Source organism: Pleurodeles waltl, chromosome 12 (assembly GCF_031143425.1).
Source record: "Pleurodeles waltl isolate 20211129_DDA chromosome 12, aPleWal1.hap1.20221129, whole genome shotgun sequence".
In the NCBI taxonomy this organism is placed as follows: domain Eukaryota; kingdom Metazoa; phylum Chordata; class Amphibia; order Caudata; family Salamandridae; genus Pleurodeles; species Pleurodeles waltl.
Genome location: NC_090451.1, coordinates 652,543,854 through 652,562,085, shown reverse-complemented (window position 1 = coordinate 652,562,085; position 18,232 = coordinate 652,543,854). Strand labels below are relative to the sequence as shown.

At 39.7% G+C, this 18,232-nt stretch overlaps 2 protein-coding genes across 5 annotated transcripts in view; one reads left to right on the top strand and one right to left on the bottom strand.

Annotated features, from left to right (window-relative positions):
- Window positions 1-17,276, bottom strand: part of PPOX (protoporphyrinogen oxidase) — a 39,581-nt gene extending 22,305 nt beyond the window's left edge. The window contains exons 1-5 of one of the 3 annotated variants that reach the window (XM_069218286.1): window positions 17,164-17,276; window positions 9,642-9,745; window positions 7,887-8,021; window positions 5,082-5,197; window positions 3,806-3,938 (exon numbers count right to left, since the gene is read on the bottom strand). In XM_069218286.1, the coding sequence (XP_069074387.1) occupies window positions 3,806-3,938; window positions 5,082-5,197; window positions 7,887-8,021; window positions 9,642-9,728 (471 nt within the window). In that variant the 5' untranslated portion in view covers window positions 9,729-9,745; window positions 17,164-17,276. Of the gene's footprint in view, window positions 1-3,805; window positions 3,939-5,081; window positions 5,198-7,886; window positions 8,022-9,641; window positions 9,746-12,550; window positions 12,658-16,700; window positions 16,744-17,163 lie in introns of those variants that run through there. The other 2 variants (XM_069218287.1, XM_069218285.1) reach the window with 2 other exon arrangements.
- LOC138268549 (palmitoyltransferase ZDHHC3-like) overlaps window positions 16,854-18,232 on the top strand; it is a 71,053-nt gene continuing 69,674 nt past the window's right edge. The window contains exon 1 of one of the 2 annotated variants that reach the window (XM_069218288.1): window positions 16,854-17,228. In XM_069218288.1, the coding sequence (XP_069074389.1) occupies window positions 17,110-17,228 (119 nt within the window). In that variant the 5' untranslated portion in view covers window positions 16,854-17,109. The remainder of the gene's footprint in view (window positions 17,229-18,232) is intronic. The other variant, XM_069218289.1, reaches the window with a different exon arrangement.

The window sequence follows — 18,232 nt, the reverse complement described above, 5'->3', positions numbered from 1 at the left end:
TTACTAGTGGTTGACCATGCTTAGTGCTGGACTTACTCCTGTGACCTTTCTGTCTGAAGTAACTTAACACTTGTAAATTAGGCTCTGTCCACTGTGTAAGTCTACACTTTGTAGTAACTTTACACAGGAAAATGGTGAGCAGCCAAAAGTAGTAAATTTACTAAAAGTGTAACAGTAAATTTACACCTGTAGATTTAATTGTGTAAATTTACCTTTGTGAAAGGCCCCTCAGTTTCTACATTGTGACGTATTATTCAGTGGCAACCTTATAATGTCAATCAAGCTGCTCTAAATGCTGAAATTCGCCCTGATTTACATGCATCCACAGTATTTTTCCTTCAGTCAGGATACCACTACATTAATAATATTATCGCTGGCACTGTAATTTACTTTCAGCAGTAGGGAGTTAGCTTTCAATTGAGTAACAGTTCTGTGCTGGGCTAGGTGCCTAAATTCCACAATTGACGGCTCAGCTACCACATCTTATAGAGTTGTAGATAATTATAAATAATTCTCATTGTGCAGACTTAAGTAAAGTACGTAGAGGAAACTATTTCAAATCTTGTTACATGATGGAATATAAGATGCAATTAAAAAAATCTTTTTCACGCATTTACAGTAAATTGAGGTGCACTGTATGACTATAAATAATTTACAAATTTAGCGAGAAGGCAGTGTTTTCGTTTGTATACATGTTCCAATTAGAGCGCTGTTTGCGACATGTTCCCAAATCGTGACAAAATGTCTCCCAGATGTGTTCCTCTGGCTTGAGCTGCCATGGAGATAGAGTGTGCATTATTTACATCTAATATGGTATTAAAGATAGCATTGTCTAACCCAGAGTTCTGTTTCTGGCCACTGACTACCAATATCATTTTGTGGTGCTCATATTTCATATTTCCTTCCTCTAATACAGTACTACTCAGTGATAATGCAGGATCCCTTTAATTATAGATTCCAGAGCCTCCATTCTACTGAACAATGTGTTTACCACAGAAAGCAAGACAGATAATGATTGTATGCATTCTCAGCAGCACAGTGTAAGTTTAACAGAGGCTGACAAAGAATGAATATCAAGTGCAATTTTCACTCTAGCCCTCTTGCAACCAGTGTCAGTTGTTGGTGTATCTGTATTAACACCATCCATTTTGGTAAATACACATTTCAGCCAGGTTCCTGAGGACTTAGATACTTTATGGGCCAGGGTATTGTCTGTCCTACGAGCCTCAACCATTGGTTTACTGAAGTTAGCCATAACTGGGCATGCAATCTGGATGTGGCTAAGTGTGCTCTCTGCATATGAAATTGATTTTACTGAGTTATGTTGTTAATTCAATTAATAAAGTGTTGCCAGCTAAATTCGATTTTTTTGCTAACTTCACGCCCGCTGAAAATAACGAGGACAATAATGAAAGAAATGGGCCGAGACCAAAACAAATAAGGTTTTTAGTTACAATCATGGAACATGTAGGTACACAACAAAAAAATGGATAACTCTCTCTCTCTCTTTAGAGTGCAGAGTTGCACCGCGCAATATCTTAGGTGCATTTAAGTGCATCAAATGGTAGGTATGGATCTTGTGCTGAATGGTATTCTGGGAAGAGGAGTCCTTGAGCTTTCTGGCACCTTGCTCGAGTGAGTGTTAGTGAACTCACCAGGCTGTTTGCTTGCTTGTGTCCCATGCTGAGGGACGCCATAGACATTTTTCAGTGTGTTGGAGGGTATGTGGGTTGTCTTGTGCCGAAGGGTCCCTGAGCTATCTGGAACCTTGCACCTGGGACTGACCAGATGTGCTTCACCTGCTTGAACCCTTGCCATGGGACACCTTTGTTGCTCTTCATTGCATGAAATGTTAGATGAGACGTCTTGTGCTGAAAGAGTCTTGTGAGTCTGGCATTCCAAACCACCTGTCGCCCTTGTCATGGCATCTCACCAGGCTATTCTTCTGCTTGTGCATTTAAAAAACTGCTTTTTCGAAGTGAGGCATTCTGAACTCATTCATGCCCCCTTTCCACTTATCAATATAATTTTCAGCATTCAGAACAGACATCAGATCCATGAAATACCATCAAAAAAGTGAGCACCCTTACCGGAGTATACTTACGACTATGATCAGTCCAGGCAAAAACGGATGTATCTCTCTGGAATCACTCACTGAAATTGGTGTTGCACCATTCCTAAAAGTCTTTTAAAATGTATTCCTGAAAGCATATTCTTTTTCAACTTCCTCATCTAGCAGTATTCGACTGTCCTCCCAAAATTGCCTCCAACTTTGCTCACTATTAGTTGTTTCTTTTTTTAATTCAATGAAACATTCTAACATCTTATTGCACTACATAGGCATAGTTTCACACTATTTTGTTCTAGTGCTTAAAAGAGTACACTACATGAGCTTAATCTATAGTATTTTTAATTCCAATACCTCAAATTATCTGGGGATACATAAAAACGAATTTGAAACCAGGCCAAGCTATACTTTCATATAGGACTCATAAGTCCGGAGTCATTCTAAAAATGAAATACACATTTTACAATCATTGTAACCATCTCATTAATCCCAAAATATATGTAAATCATAGACTCTCTCTTTCAATAAGTACTAATCTGGAAAAACCCTTTCATACAACTAGTCTTAAATATTTATTCTTATTTTTGGGGTATTATAATTGCTAGATGCCGGAGTTGAGAGGAACTTGATTCAGCAGGGCCTATATGTTTTAATGCAAGAGTTAAACTTTCTTTCATTAAACTAATACCCGAGACTGGTATGCCTTAAGGTCTTCAAATAATACGTTTCATCTTCCATCTTCAAATAGTTTGACCAAATTATATATTGTCTGCCTATTATTGTCTTCTTTACAAGATTATAAACTCAAAAACATGTAAATTGTGCTTCCTTCTGTACGTGGAGGGTTTAATTTACAAAGTTACCAACTGAATCAATGGCCAAATCATGCAAATATTTGTGCTTTGAAGACACCAACATTCCACCTCGATCTGCTAAAAAAGATATCAATTATGCCAGACTGACTATCAATCTATGTTGCTTTTTCCTCTGAAACTCATTATCATTTGATGGACCTGGGGTAATAACATTTTAAGAATCTAGTCGGAAAATTAAAACTTTCTTGGCATCTGCTCAATACTAAAATGTTTTATGATTTCCTCTCTGTTGACAAATTACTACCAGCTATTAAACAGTGAATAAAAAGTTATAAATGTCTCTAATGAATCATTTATCACAGATTTCACCCAATTGCCCCTGTCTAGTTTCTCTGATAAATGCTATTTCTACTACTATTTAATTGTACAAAATACGGCATATATTCTGCCTGTCAATCTTTCAGTATTGTGTGTTGTCCTATTGTATATTTTAAAATGTCCAGCCTCCTTTCAGTATACTTCCCTAATTCCTTTTATTTAATCACACCATCTGAGTATATACCTCCCTCCTCTATGTGGTATAATATTTGAAATGGTTATGTGAATCTTTTTTTATTTCTCCAACATTTCTTTAACTCCTTTCCAACAACGATCTCTACCCAAATCTCATATTAGCCTTGAACGCTGTGAAGGCACTAATAAGATGGAATTTGTGACTTTCATACAATTATATACTTCTTTGCAGAACACAAAAAGAAGAAACTTGATTTTGTCATACCCGTGGAATTTTTCAAAGCCCAATCGTACAATTGTGACAAAACTTAAGTTTATTTTTATAAATGGCAGGAAAAGAAATATGCATTTTTTAATTCGTTTTTTAATATTTTTATGCAGATGGAGACGTTGACAGAGTGCGACTTACCTCCTTTCCAAATCGTCTTGTTACAAAGCTATGAATACTTTCATCAGGCAGGGTCCCTCGACGTGCAGTTAAGTCTCGGAGGCCGCACCAGACAAGAGGTTTAGTGAATGGAGGCACAGTTTTTAAAACACCCCTATGAAATACAAATACAGGAAATACAATCCCCAAAATTACTCCATAAAATGTTTTAGTTAGAAAGCCCTTTTTTTCATTCAAGACAAACTGTTAAATGGTAACCAGGGTTCTACTTGTCCAATACAAGGGAAAAGATCTATGAACATATGTAGAAATTCCTGATTAACAAGAAAACCAAATGTCAAAAATGCCATGAATCTGGTTGATCTTTATGCTGCATTAGTAGTGAGATGCTAGTGTTGATGTCTCCGGTTGGGTTACATCACATCTGTCAATAATGAGGGTGATCTTATGTCAAACTAACAACTTGAGGCTAGTAGAAAAAATGAATGAGGTAAACTTTAAAAACATAGATAAATATGTATATGTATAAAGCAGGTATACTACTTACCATTTCAAACTGAAAACCCTACTCTGAAAACTTTCCAGAACAACTTCCTCTTTGTGCAAAGTTTTTTTGAGCATTGCAAGACAATTTTCAAGCACTGCTGGATATTTTTCACTCTAATCACGCCCAGCCAAGATGTTTGTAAACACTTTTTCTGCAAGCTTGAATTTGAAAGGCTTTTCTACCCACACTGGCATAAGTATGAAAAAGTAGTTTCTGCAAGGTTACATTTTGCAACATGCACTGCAGCACAATTCATGAATTTGAAGTATATGGGACAAAGAGTTGAACTGTGCAACCTTTCTAAGCCTTGGAGTTTTCCACAGAAGAGTGTAAAACAATAAAACAAACCTACATGTCCTTCTAAGGGACAAACACACTAGACAGAAAATGATATATTGATGTTAAATGTCAAACCACCCTTCGGTGACCTTTTTTTATCAATTCCAAGACAGGTTTGTTTTTTTTACAACGATGCTCCGAGAATTATTTTGCCATTACAATTGAATGGACAAAGAAGATATGACAATGTCTACTGAAGGAACCATCTGCAAAGCTTTGAAAAGTTTGAATACCATCTTCCCATAGCTCCCTCTTCCATTAGTAGACCAATTATTTAGTCCATTGCTGACACAGCAGATGTATTTTTTGTTGAAGTAGCTATAAGCCCCACCTTACTCAACAAAAAACCTCCTACAGTGCCTAGTGGCAGAAATAAACAAGTTTTTTGGGCTTATCCAGACTGTGCCTTACCAGAGGCCTGATGGTAATTTGTGCAGTGTATTTCTGATATACAGGTATCGATTTTTCGATGCCGAGTGATCACCTTTGACTGGTAGAACTTCACTATCCAAACCAAGCTCTGAAACCTAGAAACAGGGGATAATCCAGTTAAATACACATTCGTCAGTCATCAAGGCTATTACAGAATACTAACACGATCCATTAAAGAAAATGGGTCCACCACAGTAATCAACAAGGTTAGAAATCCGTTTCAGAGAAATTTGTAAGGATTTATTATTACTCCATATTATCAAAGTACAGTAAAGTATATAGGTAGCATAAAATTTTAAAAATGCAACAGCAGCATATAATAAGAGGCGGTGCGGTGAAAAATCAAAACGTGGGTGTCACACCCAGGTAAAATTTCTCAGCTCTCAAGGGAAATTGTAACCTTTGCAGAGAAAAGAAAACAAACAGGTGTTTGTCATCACCCCCTCTGATTTATGCTCATGAGAATTAGGAGTGCCCGGAATCACCCAAACCTGTCAGATTATCTCTTAAGCTTGCGGACATAAGATAATGGGTCCCAACATAAACCCACAAAATTGATGCACACAAAAACGTTGGCATCACAATGTATTATGCCCTATTCTTCTGCAAATCTTGTGAGTGAAAATGATCACAGTAAGATTTATTTCAGTGATTAAATACAAATACATCCCAAAACAAGTAAAAGTGAAAAGGCACACAGCGACATTAACCCTCCACACATCTCTGCTGACTAACCCTCAATACAAGAAGAAACGCATCTGGAAAGCCTCCTCCATACGTCCAACCTAATTATGAAATGCTTTCACGCGGAAAACAGAAAATGATAGAAGCTGTAACAACTAACACACAGAACTATTCACCAACACAAGGAAAGCACAGAACTTAGTATCATATCCAACGCAATACTGGAACCAAATCTCCCCTACAAATGGTAGGCCCAGAAACATGCAGGGCTATCGCTCATGGTTCTTTGGTCCACTCCACACACAGGGTGCATTAAAATCTACCCTCTACCTTGATTCTTTGCATTGTCTGCCACATTTGTATTGAAGATAGACTGAGTAAACAGACATGTTTTCCAAATCATGTAATGACACAGAACATTATATTTTGGAATACAGGAGACATATGTTTATATTCTCAATACAATGAGAATGCATAATAATATATGGTTCTCTCTAGACAAACATTTGAAATAATATTCCCAGGCTTCATTTTTTCCAGTAAAATTAATATCAGATAACATGCCTGTTGTTGTGAAAGGAGAGAAAACAAAGTTCTAATATTGCAATCTGGGCGCCTTGGCATTACGGTACAAAAAAGATGAAAAGAAAAAGAGAAAGCCTTATATTAAAAAAACTAATTATAAATTGGGCAGGTGGGAAGGGGTGGGGATCGGGGGAAGGATACAATCAAGGATTAAAACATCAGGCAACAGGGTGAGGGAACAATATATGTGTTTTTTCTGTCTGTCAATTTGCAACTTGTCCAGACAGAAGTGTGAGATCAAAAGGAACATGTAATAATGTGACTTCATTTAGGAATGATTGGTATTTATTTTGAACTTTGGAAGAGAGATAACCTTTCTTCTTTAAAAAATATGCCACTGGTTGCCGGAGAGTTGTGGAATTAGTCCATGACCTGATGTCACTTAGGGCCATATGTACGAACACATTTTCCCATTGACACAGAATGGGAAAAACCCTTTGCTACATCTGGCCCATAATTTGCAATCGTGTTTCCTTTCCTCCATTCCCCATCAACTTCTCAGGTATCCTGTTTGCTCAGATCACTTGTCTGTCATATTTTATCACTCATCCTCTTATGGTAATGAACTCCTAAGGATCTGCTTTTCTTGTTTCTAAGGCTCCTACTTCAAACTTCACATAGTGTATTGCATACATAACTGATGTGAATCTTGTTCTATCATCTCTCAGGCTCTACCTCTCATCTTCAATTGGAGGATATGACGCTATACTCATGGGGATCAGTTAATAATATCCCATAGACTGGTGCTCTGTTTTTTCTATAGTATAACTAGTTCTGAACTCATAGGTGTAACTTTTTCTTTACTCGGTTTCCTTCTCTGAGTTCTCAGTATTTCTGGCTATCTCTTCTCTTTGGGGAGCCCTTGTATCAACTCTTGTTGCCCTCTAACCCCTTTCTATCTAAAAATGTGTTGATTATTCCTTTCACAACCACTATTCTGATTTCCCATTTCCTTTCAATTACCTCCTTGTGTACTAAGAACGTTAAATGTCTCTGAATATTGTGCATCATTTTCTTTGATCTGTGTTGCTTTCAGCCCCTCCTCTTCCTCGTTCTCTTTGATCTACCTCTCTCTCATTTACACCATCTTTTTCTCTAGGCTTCCTCCAGGTACCTCTCTAGTTTACAGTTCCTCGTGCACTCTGATCCACATAATCTCTTACTAAGTGCCTGTTTCTTTTTTACAATTCTTAAAATTGTACTGTCTCCATATGCTTCCTGCCTGTACGCCAACATTTGTACTGCTATTCACTCCATAACATGCAATATATGTGCCTCTAATTTTTATTTAAATGTCAATTATTTTATTTGTTTCTTTGTAGCAATTTGACTCAAATAGCAAGATATACTCAATTAAATGAATTATTACATTCATAACTGGATATAACACAGGCACTCAATAGTACAGAGATAAAAATTCATAATGGCATTTACCAGTTACTTGTAAACAATGCATACAAAGCTTTGAAACATAGCAGATTTTAATTAAAAAAAAAAAAAAAAGAAGTCTCTTACCATGGACAGTGTGTTTTTACCAACAACACCTGCTGGACGAATCCCACGAGGCCCGTGCTCAAACACTGCCCCATCGTCTGTACGGGTGGAGTTTAGCCAACCACCCAATCGACTGCTGCCTTCCACAAGAATGACCTAGAGTCATGCAAATTGATTAAAAACAGACGTATGAACAAAACGATTACATGTTTTGCATAAAGCAAGGACTGCATTTGGCTCTGACATTTACTGAGCTGTAATTTTGCACTGGACAATTTTGTTGTGAGGAATGGAAAACCTTTGTACATTATCTCAAACTGTGTCTGAAAGGTCAAGAGATGTTACAAACTCCCACTGAAAATATACAAATGACGGAACAAGGGGAGAAACCCACAGCCCAACCAAGATCTGTATAAACAAAGATTGAAACTACTTTGAATATAAACTATTAATACTGATTAAAAACATTTTCTTCATGCTTGTAAGGGGAATGTAAGCTTCCGCCTGCACAGACCACACCTCACACTGGACATGTAAAACCTGGGTGATTTTGGCAACAAGATCGGAATGAATGTCTATGTAGCCTGAGAGTTATGATCGGAAAAAGGTCAGTGTGGGCCAAAAGTTTCTAATAAACCTGAACCATTATTTAGTCTAAGGACAGGAAATGCTAATCATGCTATGTTGCAAGCTTTTACCACATCAACACTTGTTCATAGCACTTGATATGCATATAAGAATCCACTATTTGATAGGACTACTAGATATACCCCATGCAATCTTCTGCTGGGGCTTGCTTGCTGCCAACTGATTGCAGCACACGTCCAAAAGTCACCTCAACCAATATTCGTTTAACCATATGTTAGAAAAGAACAGAAATTTACTAGGCCTGTCAGAATTGCAATTACTCTCAACTAACTGGAGTAATGTTGGTAATCCTGTGTTACTCTTTGAAGTGGAATTACAGATAATTAAGCAATTACTCCTCTTCACGAATTAAGAGTAATTTGGGGAAATATCTTAACGTGAGAGCACGTTTAGCAAGTGTGAGCAGCTGCTCACCTTGCTATTTGTGTTCTGCTGCATTGAGGGGTTTCTTAGCGCATAATGCATTCTTACGTCCATTTTGAACTCAAGGGTGCATTCTGCGCTAAGAAAACAGTGCTGCTACATGTTGGTAGTAAATTGGAGGAAAATCCTAACCCAATACCACATTTAGTGAACGCGAGCAGACACTCGCTATGCATGTTCTGTTGCATTTAGCGCTATTTCTTAGCGCAAAATGCATTCTCACATCCATGTTGGATACAGAAGGGGCATTTTTGTGCTAAGAAATAGTGCTACATGCAGAATTACTCTTCTTGTGTACTTCAGGAGTAACTCACTGAATTTTTAGGTAATTCTGCGTCTTTACGGTACACTGAAATACGTGAGTTACACCCACTCCTAATATTTACTTGACTATTTTGAAAGTGCTTGGGCCTCATTAAGTCCAGGAAAGCATTATATAAATGCCAATTCAATGCAATGTGTATACAAGCAGCCTGATGATGTTAAAAGATAGGATCCCCTCTCTTCTCTGCACCCCCTCAATTCTCATCTAACCTGCTCTTCTTCCTTCAGCTTCTCCCTAGAACAGGGTAAATTTTTTGCTGTTGCTAAGAAAAATCTAGCACTGCATCGACTGTTACGATTTGGGCTGCCATCTAAACTAGCCGTGTCCTGGAACATTTCTGGAACCCACAGATCTGTTTTGTGACTGAAAACGTATCTCACCTTGGGAACGCTGCCACTTTTCACAAGGTGGTAGCAGGCTGCAAGTCCACTGATCCCTCCTCCTGCAACAACCACCGTCCCTGGCATTGTGCCAATATTTTGTACTAAATGGAGAGAGAGGCAAGAAGATAAGAAAAAGGTTTTCAAATCAAATACCTAATAAGTTAGAAGATAAAGATACGTATTAAAGCCATGTGTAACCTACAGTTCAGAGCATACAAGTGGGCCTGTTCTGTTGGAGTGTGGTGACTCCATGGACTAATACATTCACTGCAGGAGTCTGTGTTTGGCCTCATAGTTGTAGTTTGGAACCCCAGTGGGCCCACTCATCCTGTAATTCTTCTGAGGTCGTTAAACCAAGTACCAATCAGCTGGGTAATAAACATATGTTATTGAATGCCAAGACGTCCACTGAAGCATACGCCTGCATTACAAATAAATACTATAGTTGTTAACAAAGGTGGGAAATGGGTAAAATCTTAATTAACTAGTTACATAAATAGTATATATATGCATTTGCGTGTGTGTGAATACATGCATATGTGCAAAAATATATACACACACACACACACGTGTATGTGTTTCAAAGCGACTAAAGGAGCAATAATCATCTTCAAACTTCCATCATCATTAGATCTGACTTTCATTTCTCATTCTATTTCCTTCAACAATATTTTTTCAAAGAAAGAAAGTTCATTTTAAACACAAGGCCATCCATCTTTTGAATTAAGTCCTTGACATTCTGGGGATAATGTAAAATGGAGGTTGGAAACACCCTTGGATGAAAACAAACATTTATCGAAAATTTTGATATTATGCACCTCCACTGCGGAAGCTATAGGGAAGCTTTGCAATTTAGAACCAGAAACTATATTGTGATCTCGCTAACTTCAGAAGTACTCCTTCCAACTTAGGCATCACGCAGTGCTTAATTTGTGAAGAAAAAAATAGTGGTAGGGAAAAGATTGTTGTAGTAACATTTCTCCACATCCACCAGCATCCTCAGCTGAGGAGACATAACATAATTTGGACTCAAAGTGGTCATTATATTTCTATTCGGACGAAAACAAGAGTGATTATCAGTCCCGTTTTATGGGACATTCGAGCTCCCCATACTGCCTTTTTGAATTGCTGTGGATTAGTTACAGGTTGAGAATTGAAAGGAGTCAAGATGACAGAGTAATATCCAGTTACCTTTATTGTGACTGCGTTACTTTTGGTCAATAAAGGCTTCCTCAATTCCACTCTCTTTTCCTGACCCGGCCGCCATTGAATTAAAGGGCCTGACAGGTCACGCTATCCTGCAAGCATGGGTGGCGCCTGCACGCTATCCTGCAAGCATGGGGCACTCAACAAAGGGCCAAAGTACACCCGAGCAGAACTAGGGTGCAAGGCCCCACAGGATAAGCAGTGAAAAAACAGACTATGAATAAGTGTCCAGCTAAATGTGACCTTTGCATCCCTTTCAAGCACAGCATATTCATGTAACTAAGCAATGACACTCAGACCACTCGGCAGAAAGACACTATTGTGCATGGGACAACACACCACACACTCCTTTACAACCACGCAACACAAGTGAGAAGATCACTGGGGGCAGACTTTACACCAGGAACATGTATCAACAAAACACATCCTAATCTGGACCACAACACTACACCAGAGAACACACGGGTAAGCTGGGATGTGATGTATATTTCTGTATGTATGAAATACCATCATTGAGGGGTGAGTGTGCTGGTGTGTGCCGCCCCTTGTATTGTGCACGTGGTGACTTTGGGACGTGATGTATAGTTCTATATGTATGAAATACCATCATTGAGGGGTGAGTGTGCGGTGTGTGCTGCCCCTTGTATTGTGCACGTGGTGACTTTGGGACGTGATGTATAGTTCTATATGTATGAAATACCATCATTGAGGGGTGAGTGTGCGGTGTGTGCTGCCCCTTGTATTGTGCACGTGGTGACTTAAACATGGGTGGGTTTGGGATGCGTGATGCAAAATGTGATGGGTTCTTTTGATGAGCTTCGACCAATGTATTATATAGTCATGTCGAAAAGAGTGGAAGTGGGGTCATGACACTGAACGTGAGCAAAACGGGACCCGTCAATTAAACAGTTGACGCCCCGTGATCTTTTCAAACGTGTATTCCTAAGTACAGATAAAGTTTGAATCAAAACATATTTTTTAAATTAATTTAAGATGTTTTTTATTGTGTTTTCCAAATAATAATTAAAGAAAGCTCATAAATTAAACAAAAAACTTTTGGAACGGTCCACCCATAACACAAGGCTTTTTCACACGTGCGATGTGAGTATTTACATACCCATATTTTGGTCGCATCATTTTTACCCACAACAAACATGTTAAGTAATACACACTCCCACCTAAAAGGTTCGTCTCCAGTCAAAAAAACCTCTTCGGGGTAGTTTGTCCAAAACAAGCATAAGGGATCACTGCACCAAATAACCTAACTAAACATGTCAGTATATTAAAAACTCGTGTCATTGGCTGAGATGCTGCGTTCTCGGAGGCAGCTTGCAGAACACCTGCCATATCACCCTGGAGCAGAGCGCATCCCTTGCCAGAGCAGGGAAAGCCCGGGTGCGAGGCAATAGATAAAGGGGCGTCCACTGCCTGGAGTCAGGCTGCTTACAGCTCTTTAGAGACACCATTCTGCTGAGAAGACCACGACAACACACGACTAAGGCACAAACTATATGTAAATATAAAAACAGCCAATGTGTATGCCGATTCTAACCATAGAAGAAATGGTAACTGCCGAGGATCACACAAAGCGGCCAAGTGTAAACTTGAGGTTGATATCCACGGTGTCCTGCGCCCACAGCAGACATTCTTGTCCTATTTTTTTGCTAAATACAGCGAGACTTCGCCGCTCCGAGCCTTACCTACAGAGTTGTCACTCCCGGAGTAGAGAAACTGTATGGAAAGGCAGCCGTCAGTTTCTTTCGCTCCACCCCCTTCGTTATCGATTCGTACCAAACCCAAAAGATTAACAAACTGCCGATCACAGAACTCAGCTTGTACATATGGCATCCAGTATTCAAAGCGGTGCATGTAGGCGGGCACTAGACCTGACTGTCACACTTTTGGAACTGCCCACATTCAATAAATCGAACGCTCTCAAGTAGATATTGACAAAGCAGAATGTTTTAACTTTCGTACGGTAAAGATATATGCAACAGATGCAGCAAATAGAGCAATAGTGAAATATTTCCTTTCATACACCCCAAAAAGCAGCAAATGATAGGTCTTTACATTTCAAATTGAAACTGTGGGCACATCTTTCATGTAGTGTCCACCTTTTAGCACCATTTCATTAAGAACTACAGACTGCTTTCTGCATTCCTTCTAAACCACCCGCGAAACAGGGCTACTGCTTACTGCCCTATTATAGGGGTGGAGTAAATGCAAAGTGCTCGCCTATAGCTGCTTTTCAAAATATTACAGTTAATACTTTGTGGAATCGATCATTTTGAATCTCTATACGGTGCAAAGCTGGAGGAACAGCCAAAATTAAAGAACAGGTTTTGTGGTTGTATTATCACAACAACAGTCTCCCTGACATTACTCGACCCTTTCAGGCTCTCCACTATGGACACTTAAATAGTGTGGCCCAGTCTCAGTTTGACATACAGAGACCTTAGTTCTGGGAGTTCTCTGTGTGTAACTATATTATGAAAGGGTACACACCATAAATACTGTTTGAATGTAAGATACTTCTCCAGCCTTTAGTCTGCTTTCGCTCTCTATACAATCGAGGGAGTTCTCTAGTCCTAGTATTTCTATTTTAACATGACACCCCATGATTTCACTAGAGCCTCTGGGTTATACCACATTTCAGAGTTGTATTTTAGGAGCAGGATCTCTTTAACATGCGTAAGTCAAGGAATTAAAATGTATTCTGGGTAGGCCCATATATCTTTAAGGGAGTATCTGTGACACATGATGTTTGGTCCAGAGTTGGGCTCAGGAATTGAGTGCAGTATCACATTCACTACTAACACTAGACTCAAGCGAACTAATGGGGTTGCAGGCCATAGACTTACCAGAGTCTGAAAGTAAGCAACCTTATTTACCACAAGGACATTTGTGAAGTATACATGTAGCCCTTCTATTAAGGGAGCTAAGTTCCAAGGCATAGCCTTACCGAACCCTAAAAAAACGTTCTCATTTATCACTAGGGCACTGCCTGTAGTACAGCACCAGACTTCAGGGGTGAACTTTGCAGGTGAATGCCTAGTTTTCAAAAACACTTCTGAAAATTGGAAGTCAAATTTATTTATCTTTAAACCTGGCTAAAGTATTAATGAAATTAATATGCGAACAACAGCTTTGGTAGTTTGATCACAACATTGAAGGTTGAGTACCTAACGCCCAGATAGTTGAAAATGCTTATCCTATATAAAATGTTGCAGAAATGTAGTTTTTAACCAGATTATTTTTTTCCAGCATCATTATTTTTAGGGATGATTCATTGCTAACCAAACCCCATTTCTTGACCTAAAGAGTGACCCCATGGGGCATTTATACAAGTTCAGACATACACATGAGTGCAGTATTGCCTGCAAAAAGTAGGATTGTTGTTAACTCGTATCAGATCTTGCAACGTCCAGTTTTATCTAATTGCGCTGTGCCACCAGGTTGTTTACATACATACTCAACAACATAGTGGCCAGGGTACAATCCTTCCTCACTTCAGATAGAGTAAGAAATTCCTCATATGGCTCACCTTAGTATGATATTGAACTCTGGCAGCATGGGGAGTGTGCAGCATGGTTAGAAACGGTTGGGGAAGGCAACAGTAACCACCTTGTGATGGCCACAGAGCACTTTAGAGTTGGCATTGGTTTGTTAAATAGCAATAAAGTCTGAATACTGGATCTCACAGCAGTACAACTCAGTTGTCCTGCAACAATGGATAGTATAACAGACAGTCCTCACCCAAATATGTTCCAGAGAAAGTGGTAAAGCCACTATGGGGGAACAATCAAAAACCCAGTATGAATAGGGAGGCCAATCTAAGGTATCTGCAAACATGATTCAACTATTGTTCTTCAGTATGCATTGGGGCCTCTAAATATCTAGACAATTCACTGCAATCTATCTAAAATACAATTCATCTTCTATTCGCCCTACCTTATTTTCCACATATTTTTCCCTAGTGTTCTTGTCATGGTTGGTTACCCACTGTGCCCAATACAAATTCTGCCCCTTACGTATTGTTTTCAAAGGTATTCACTCTTTGGCTCCACCATGCCTTTGTTTGCTCCTCTTTGTGTACACTTCTTCTTATTCTTTACATTCCGACTCACTATACTTACTTACTGTGTCTAATCCACTCTATGTGGCATTTCATTTTTGATCCTTTGAGTTGTTAGGTCCTAAACAATGGGGAAAACTCCTGTTTGTTGATAGATCTGCTCCCTTCCTAGTAAAATTGAGAGGCTTTCACAATAACATCTTTTAACTATTTTGTATTGAAGACTGAACCTGTGCTGCTGATACCTTCTATTGTTTCTTCTCCTTGAACCATTAAGCTTTGTCAAGTGCTTTGGATAAAACGTCTACAATCTATAAATTCATTATTATATGTTATGGGGTATCTCGCCATAATAAATAGGTACGTTTGTATGAATTTTCTGAGTATCCAGTAATCATTTTTCAGTCACAAATGAAGGGTAGAAAATTCCACAGTGTGAATAAATAAAAAATACAAATAATAAATAAATAAATAAAAAACTGAACTTCATATATCTGAATAGTTGGGTAAAAAGTGTGCACCATGGTAAACTAGAGTGATCAGAACGGCTGGTGAAGGAACAGTTTTGCGAATTTATACTTTTTTAGCGCTGCATTTGTGCCGCTCTTTGATGCAAAAAACGGCGCAAAGTTACAAAATACAATTGTATTTTGCAAGTTTGCACCATTTTTGCGTTAAAAAATTACGCAAATGCGCCGCTAAAAATGTATAAATATGGGCCTAAGAGTTTAAAGGACGCTCTTTCTTTTACCAGACCCAGTGAGGTGCGACGCAGTTGTGGTACATCTGTTAAAGTAAGATGCACAATAGCGTCTCTGAGAACAATGAAGCAGCAAAGGGGCCCCGTTCAGCACGATAGTGGGTGAATGACATTTTGGGGGATGTAAACGTTGCTATCGAAGATCACACTTAAATTATGAGCTTTAGCCAAGGGGTTGGGGAGGTGCTTACATCATGGGCCAAGGTAGAGCGAAGGGTGCTGAATTCACCAAGTCCGTGAGCTAAGACGGCCGGGAAGACATGCACACTTACGGGCACAACACTCCACTCTCCCTCCCCCCATGGCCCAGCCCCTCCTCTCCCTACACACGCTGGCTCAGGCAGCAGCTGAAAAATATGTCGATAATTAAAAAAAAAAATATTTTTCGGCTGCTGGCTCTGAGCTAGGGGGGGCGACACTAATCGCAGCTGGATCCTAGCAGTTCAATGTGAAGTTAAAACAGGCTCAGAGCAAGGATAAAGCCTGAAGGGATACCTTGATCCACAGCCTTCGGAGTAGAGAGACAGTTTTAAGTTTTAATCATCTGAGATCTCCCTGTGATCTAAGATTCAAACCACTTAAGCACTACCCCTTCAATTCCCATTCTTTGTATTAGTGGGTTAAGAAGTGTGTGACAGTTTACAGACTCAAAAGATGCAGAAAGGTTAAGAAGGATCAGGAGCAAGCAGCTGCTGGAGCCCAGGACATTTTACAGCAAAAGTTATCACAGCTCCCTAACATGGCTTTGATTGAGCTGGGTAAATTATTAACCCATTTGGTTCTGGTAAAATTGGGGGCTTTTTTAAGCTCCCATAAGTTGAGCTGGAACTAGCATTTCTTTTTTTACAAATTAGTCCCTTAGTTATTGCCACGGAAGAAGCCAGATTAGTCAAGAAGAGAATGCTCCCTCTCTGCGTCCGGACAAAGACAGAAAGATTTTTCAGTCCTGTGTGAGTATGGGAAAATTGAAGAAAAATTGTGTAAAACCAAAAATGAAAACTGAATGTTCTCTCACTTCACAGCCGTGAGTAAACAATCGCAGTCTTTCGATGTTATCCATGGAGACGTAATGACGTCAACGAGCGTGGAGGCGTACGTTTCAGAGGCGTGCCCCATGACGAAAGTGGGGGCGTGGCTATGGAAAATGCATAGAGAAAGCGTGACTGGCGAGAGGAGGGGTGAAAACAGGCGAACGCGCCGCGAACACCGAAACACCACAGAGAGGCGTAGCTAGCGAGGTGGGCTCGGGGCGGTGACTCGGCGAGAAGGCGCGGCAATTGATCGCAGTCCACACCCCCGCCGGGCACGCGCTCCATTCAATCGAGTCGCGCGTGGGTTGTAAACACCGGGAAGTGACGAGGGAGAGCGGCCGGAGCCTGTCAAAGGCTCTAGCCTTCGCCCGGGCCAAGGGTGCAGTAGCCCAGATGGCAGTCTGCGTTCTGGACGGGTGCGGGTTCTTTTGCCTTCTTATGGTGTACCTGAGCTTGGCTTACGCAGATCACGTCATGCTGCGGCACATCCTGATGTTCAAGTACGCTGACAGGTGAGGGACAGGCGCGCAGAGTACTCCCACAGCGTCCTTAGAACACCGGAAGTCACAGCCGGCAGTACCATTTCGCGCTTTAGGGAGGGAGAGTTTGACCGTTCTAAACAGCTCTACCTATTCTGCTCTCACAATGTATATCCTATTTTAAAAGTGTTTAAGAATGGTTTAATCATGCAACTACCGATTTATTAGTGGAGAGAACGAGAAGAGGCAACTCACATGAACAATCCCATGTATACGTTTGAAGTGGTATGCCCCTCATAAATGCGGAACTGACAGCTGGACCGTACTATGTGTTTTTTTTTTTTTTTTTACACTAGAGGCGTGTGACTCACAAACTGGCGCTTTGTTACGCAACGTTGTAGTGCTAATAAGTAAAGTTCACTTTATCTCCAGTAGTGTATTAATCGTTTAATTAGAATTTTAAAATATGTTTGTTTCATGAACGTTTCAAAAAAAGATTTGCACATATTTTTTATTTATATGTTAACGTAGTCCATTGTGAATACGGTTTATATAGCCCATTTATTCATGATGAAGTGCACGTCATAATTCAGGATTTCCTCTTACTGTAGTTCAAGTGCTTTTGATGTATTACGAATCAAACACCTCCCTCATTGGCATCATGTGCTTCCTTCAGTCACGTTCATGGTGATCAAACTCTATGTCAGGAGTGGAGGCTCCGATTATGCTTATCTTTTTTTACTTATATTTTCAGCAATCACGTTCAATAAACAAAAAACTACATTACTCAAGTACGTCACATATCACATGCCCCATTCATTATAAGGCAACCCTTACAAGAATACTTACCTCTATTTTGTGTCCTCTTTCTTTGCTGTTTCACAGCCAGATAAGTACATTTTACTCTTGATAGTTAATTATGAGTTTATGGCTATGATAGTGGCATCCTTGACTGTTATTCTGTGGCGCGCTGTTGTTGCTGAGAAAGAGTAGGTGATGGTGGCTTTGTGGATGCTGTGTCTTGCTATTGCTTGGTG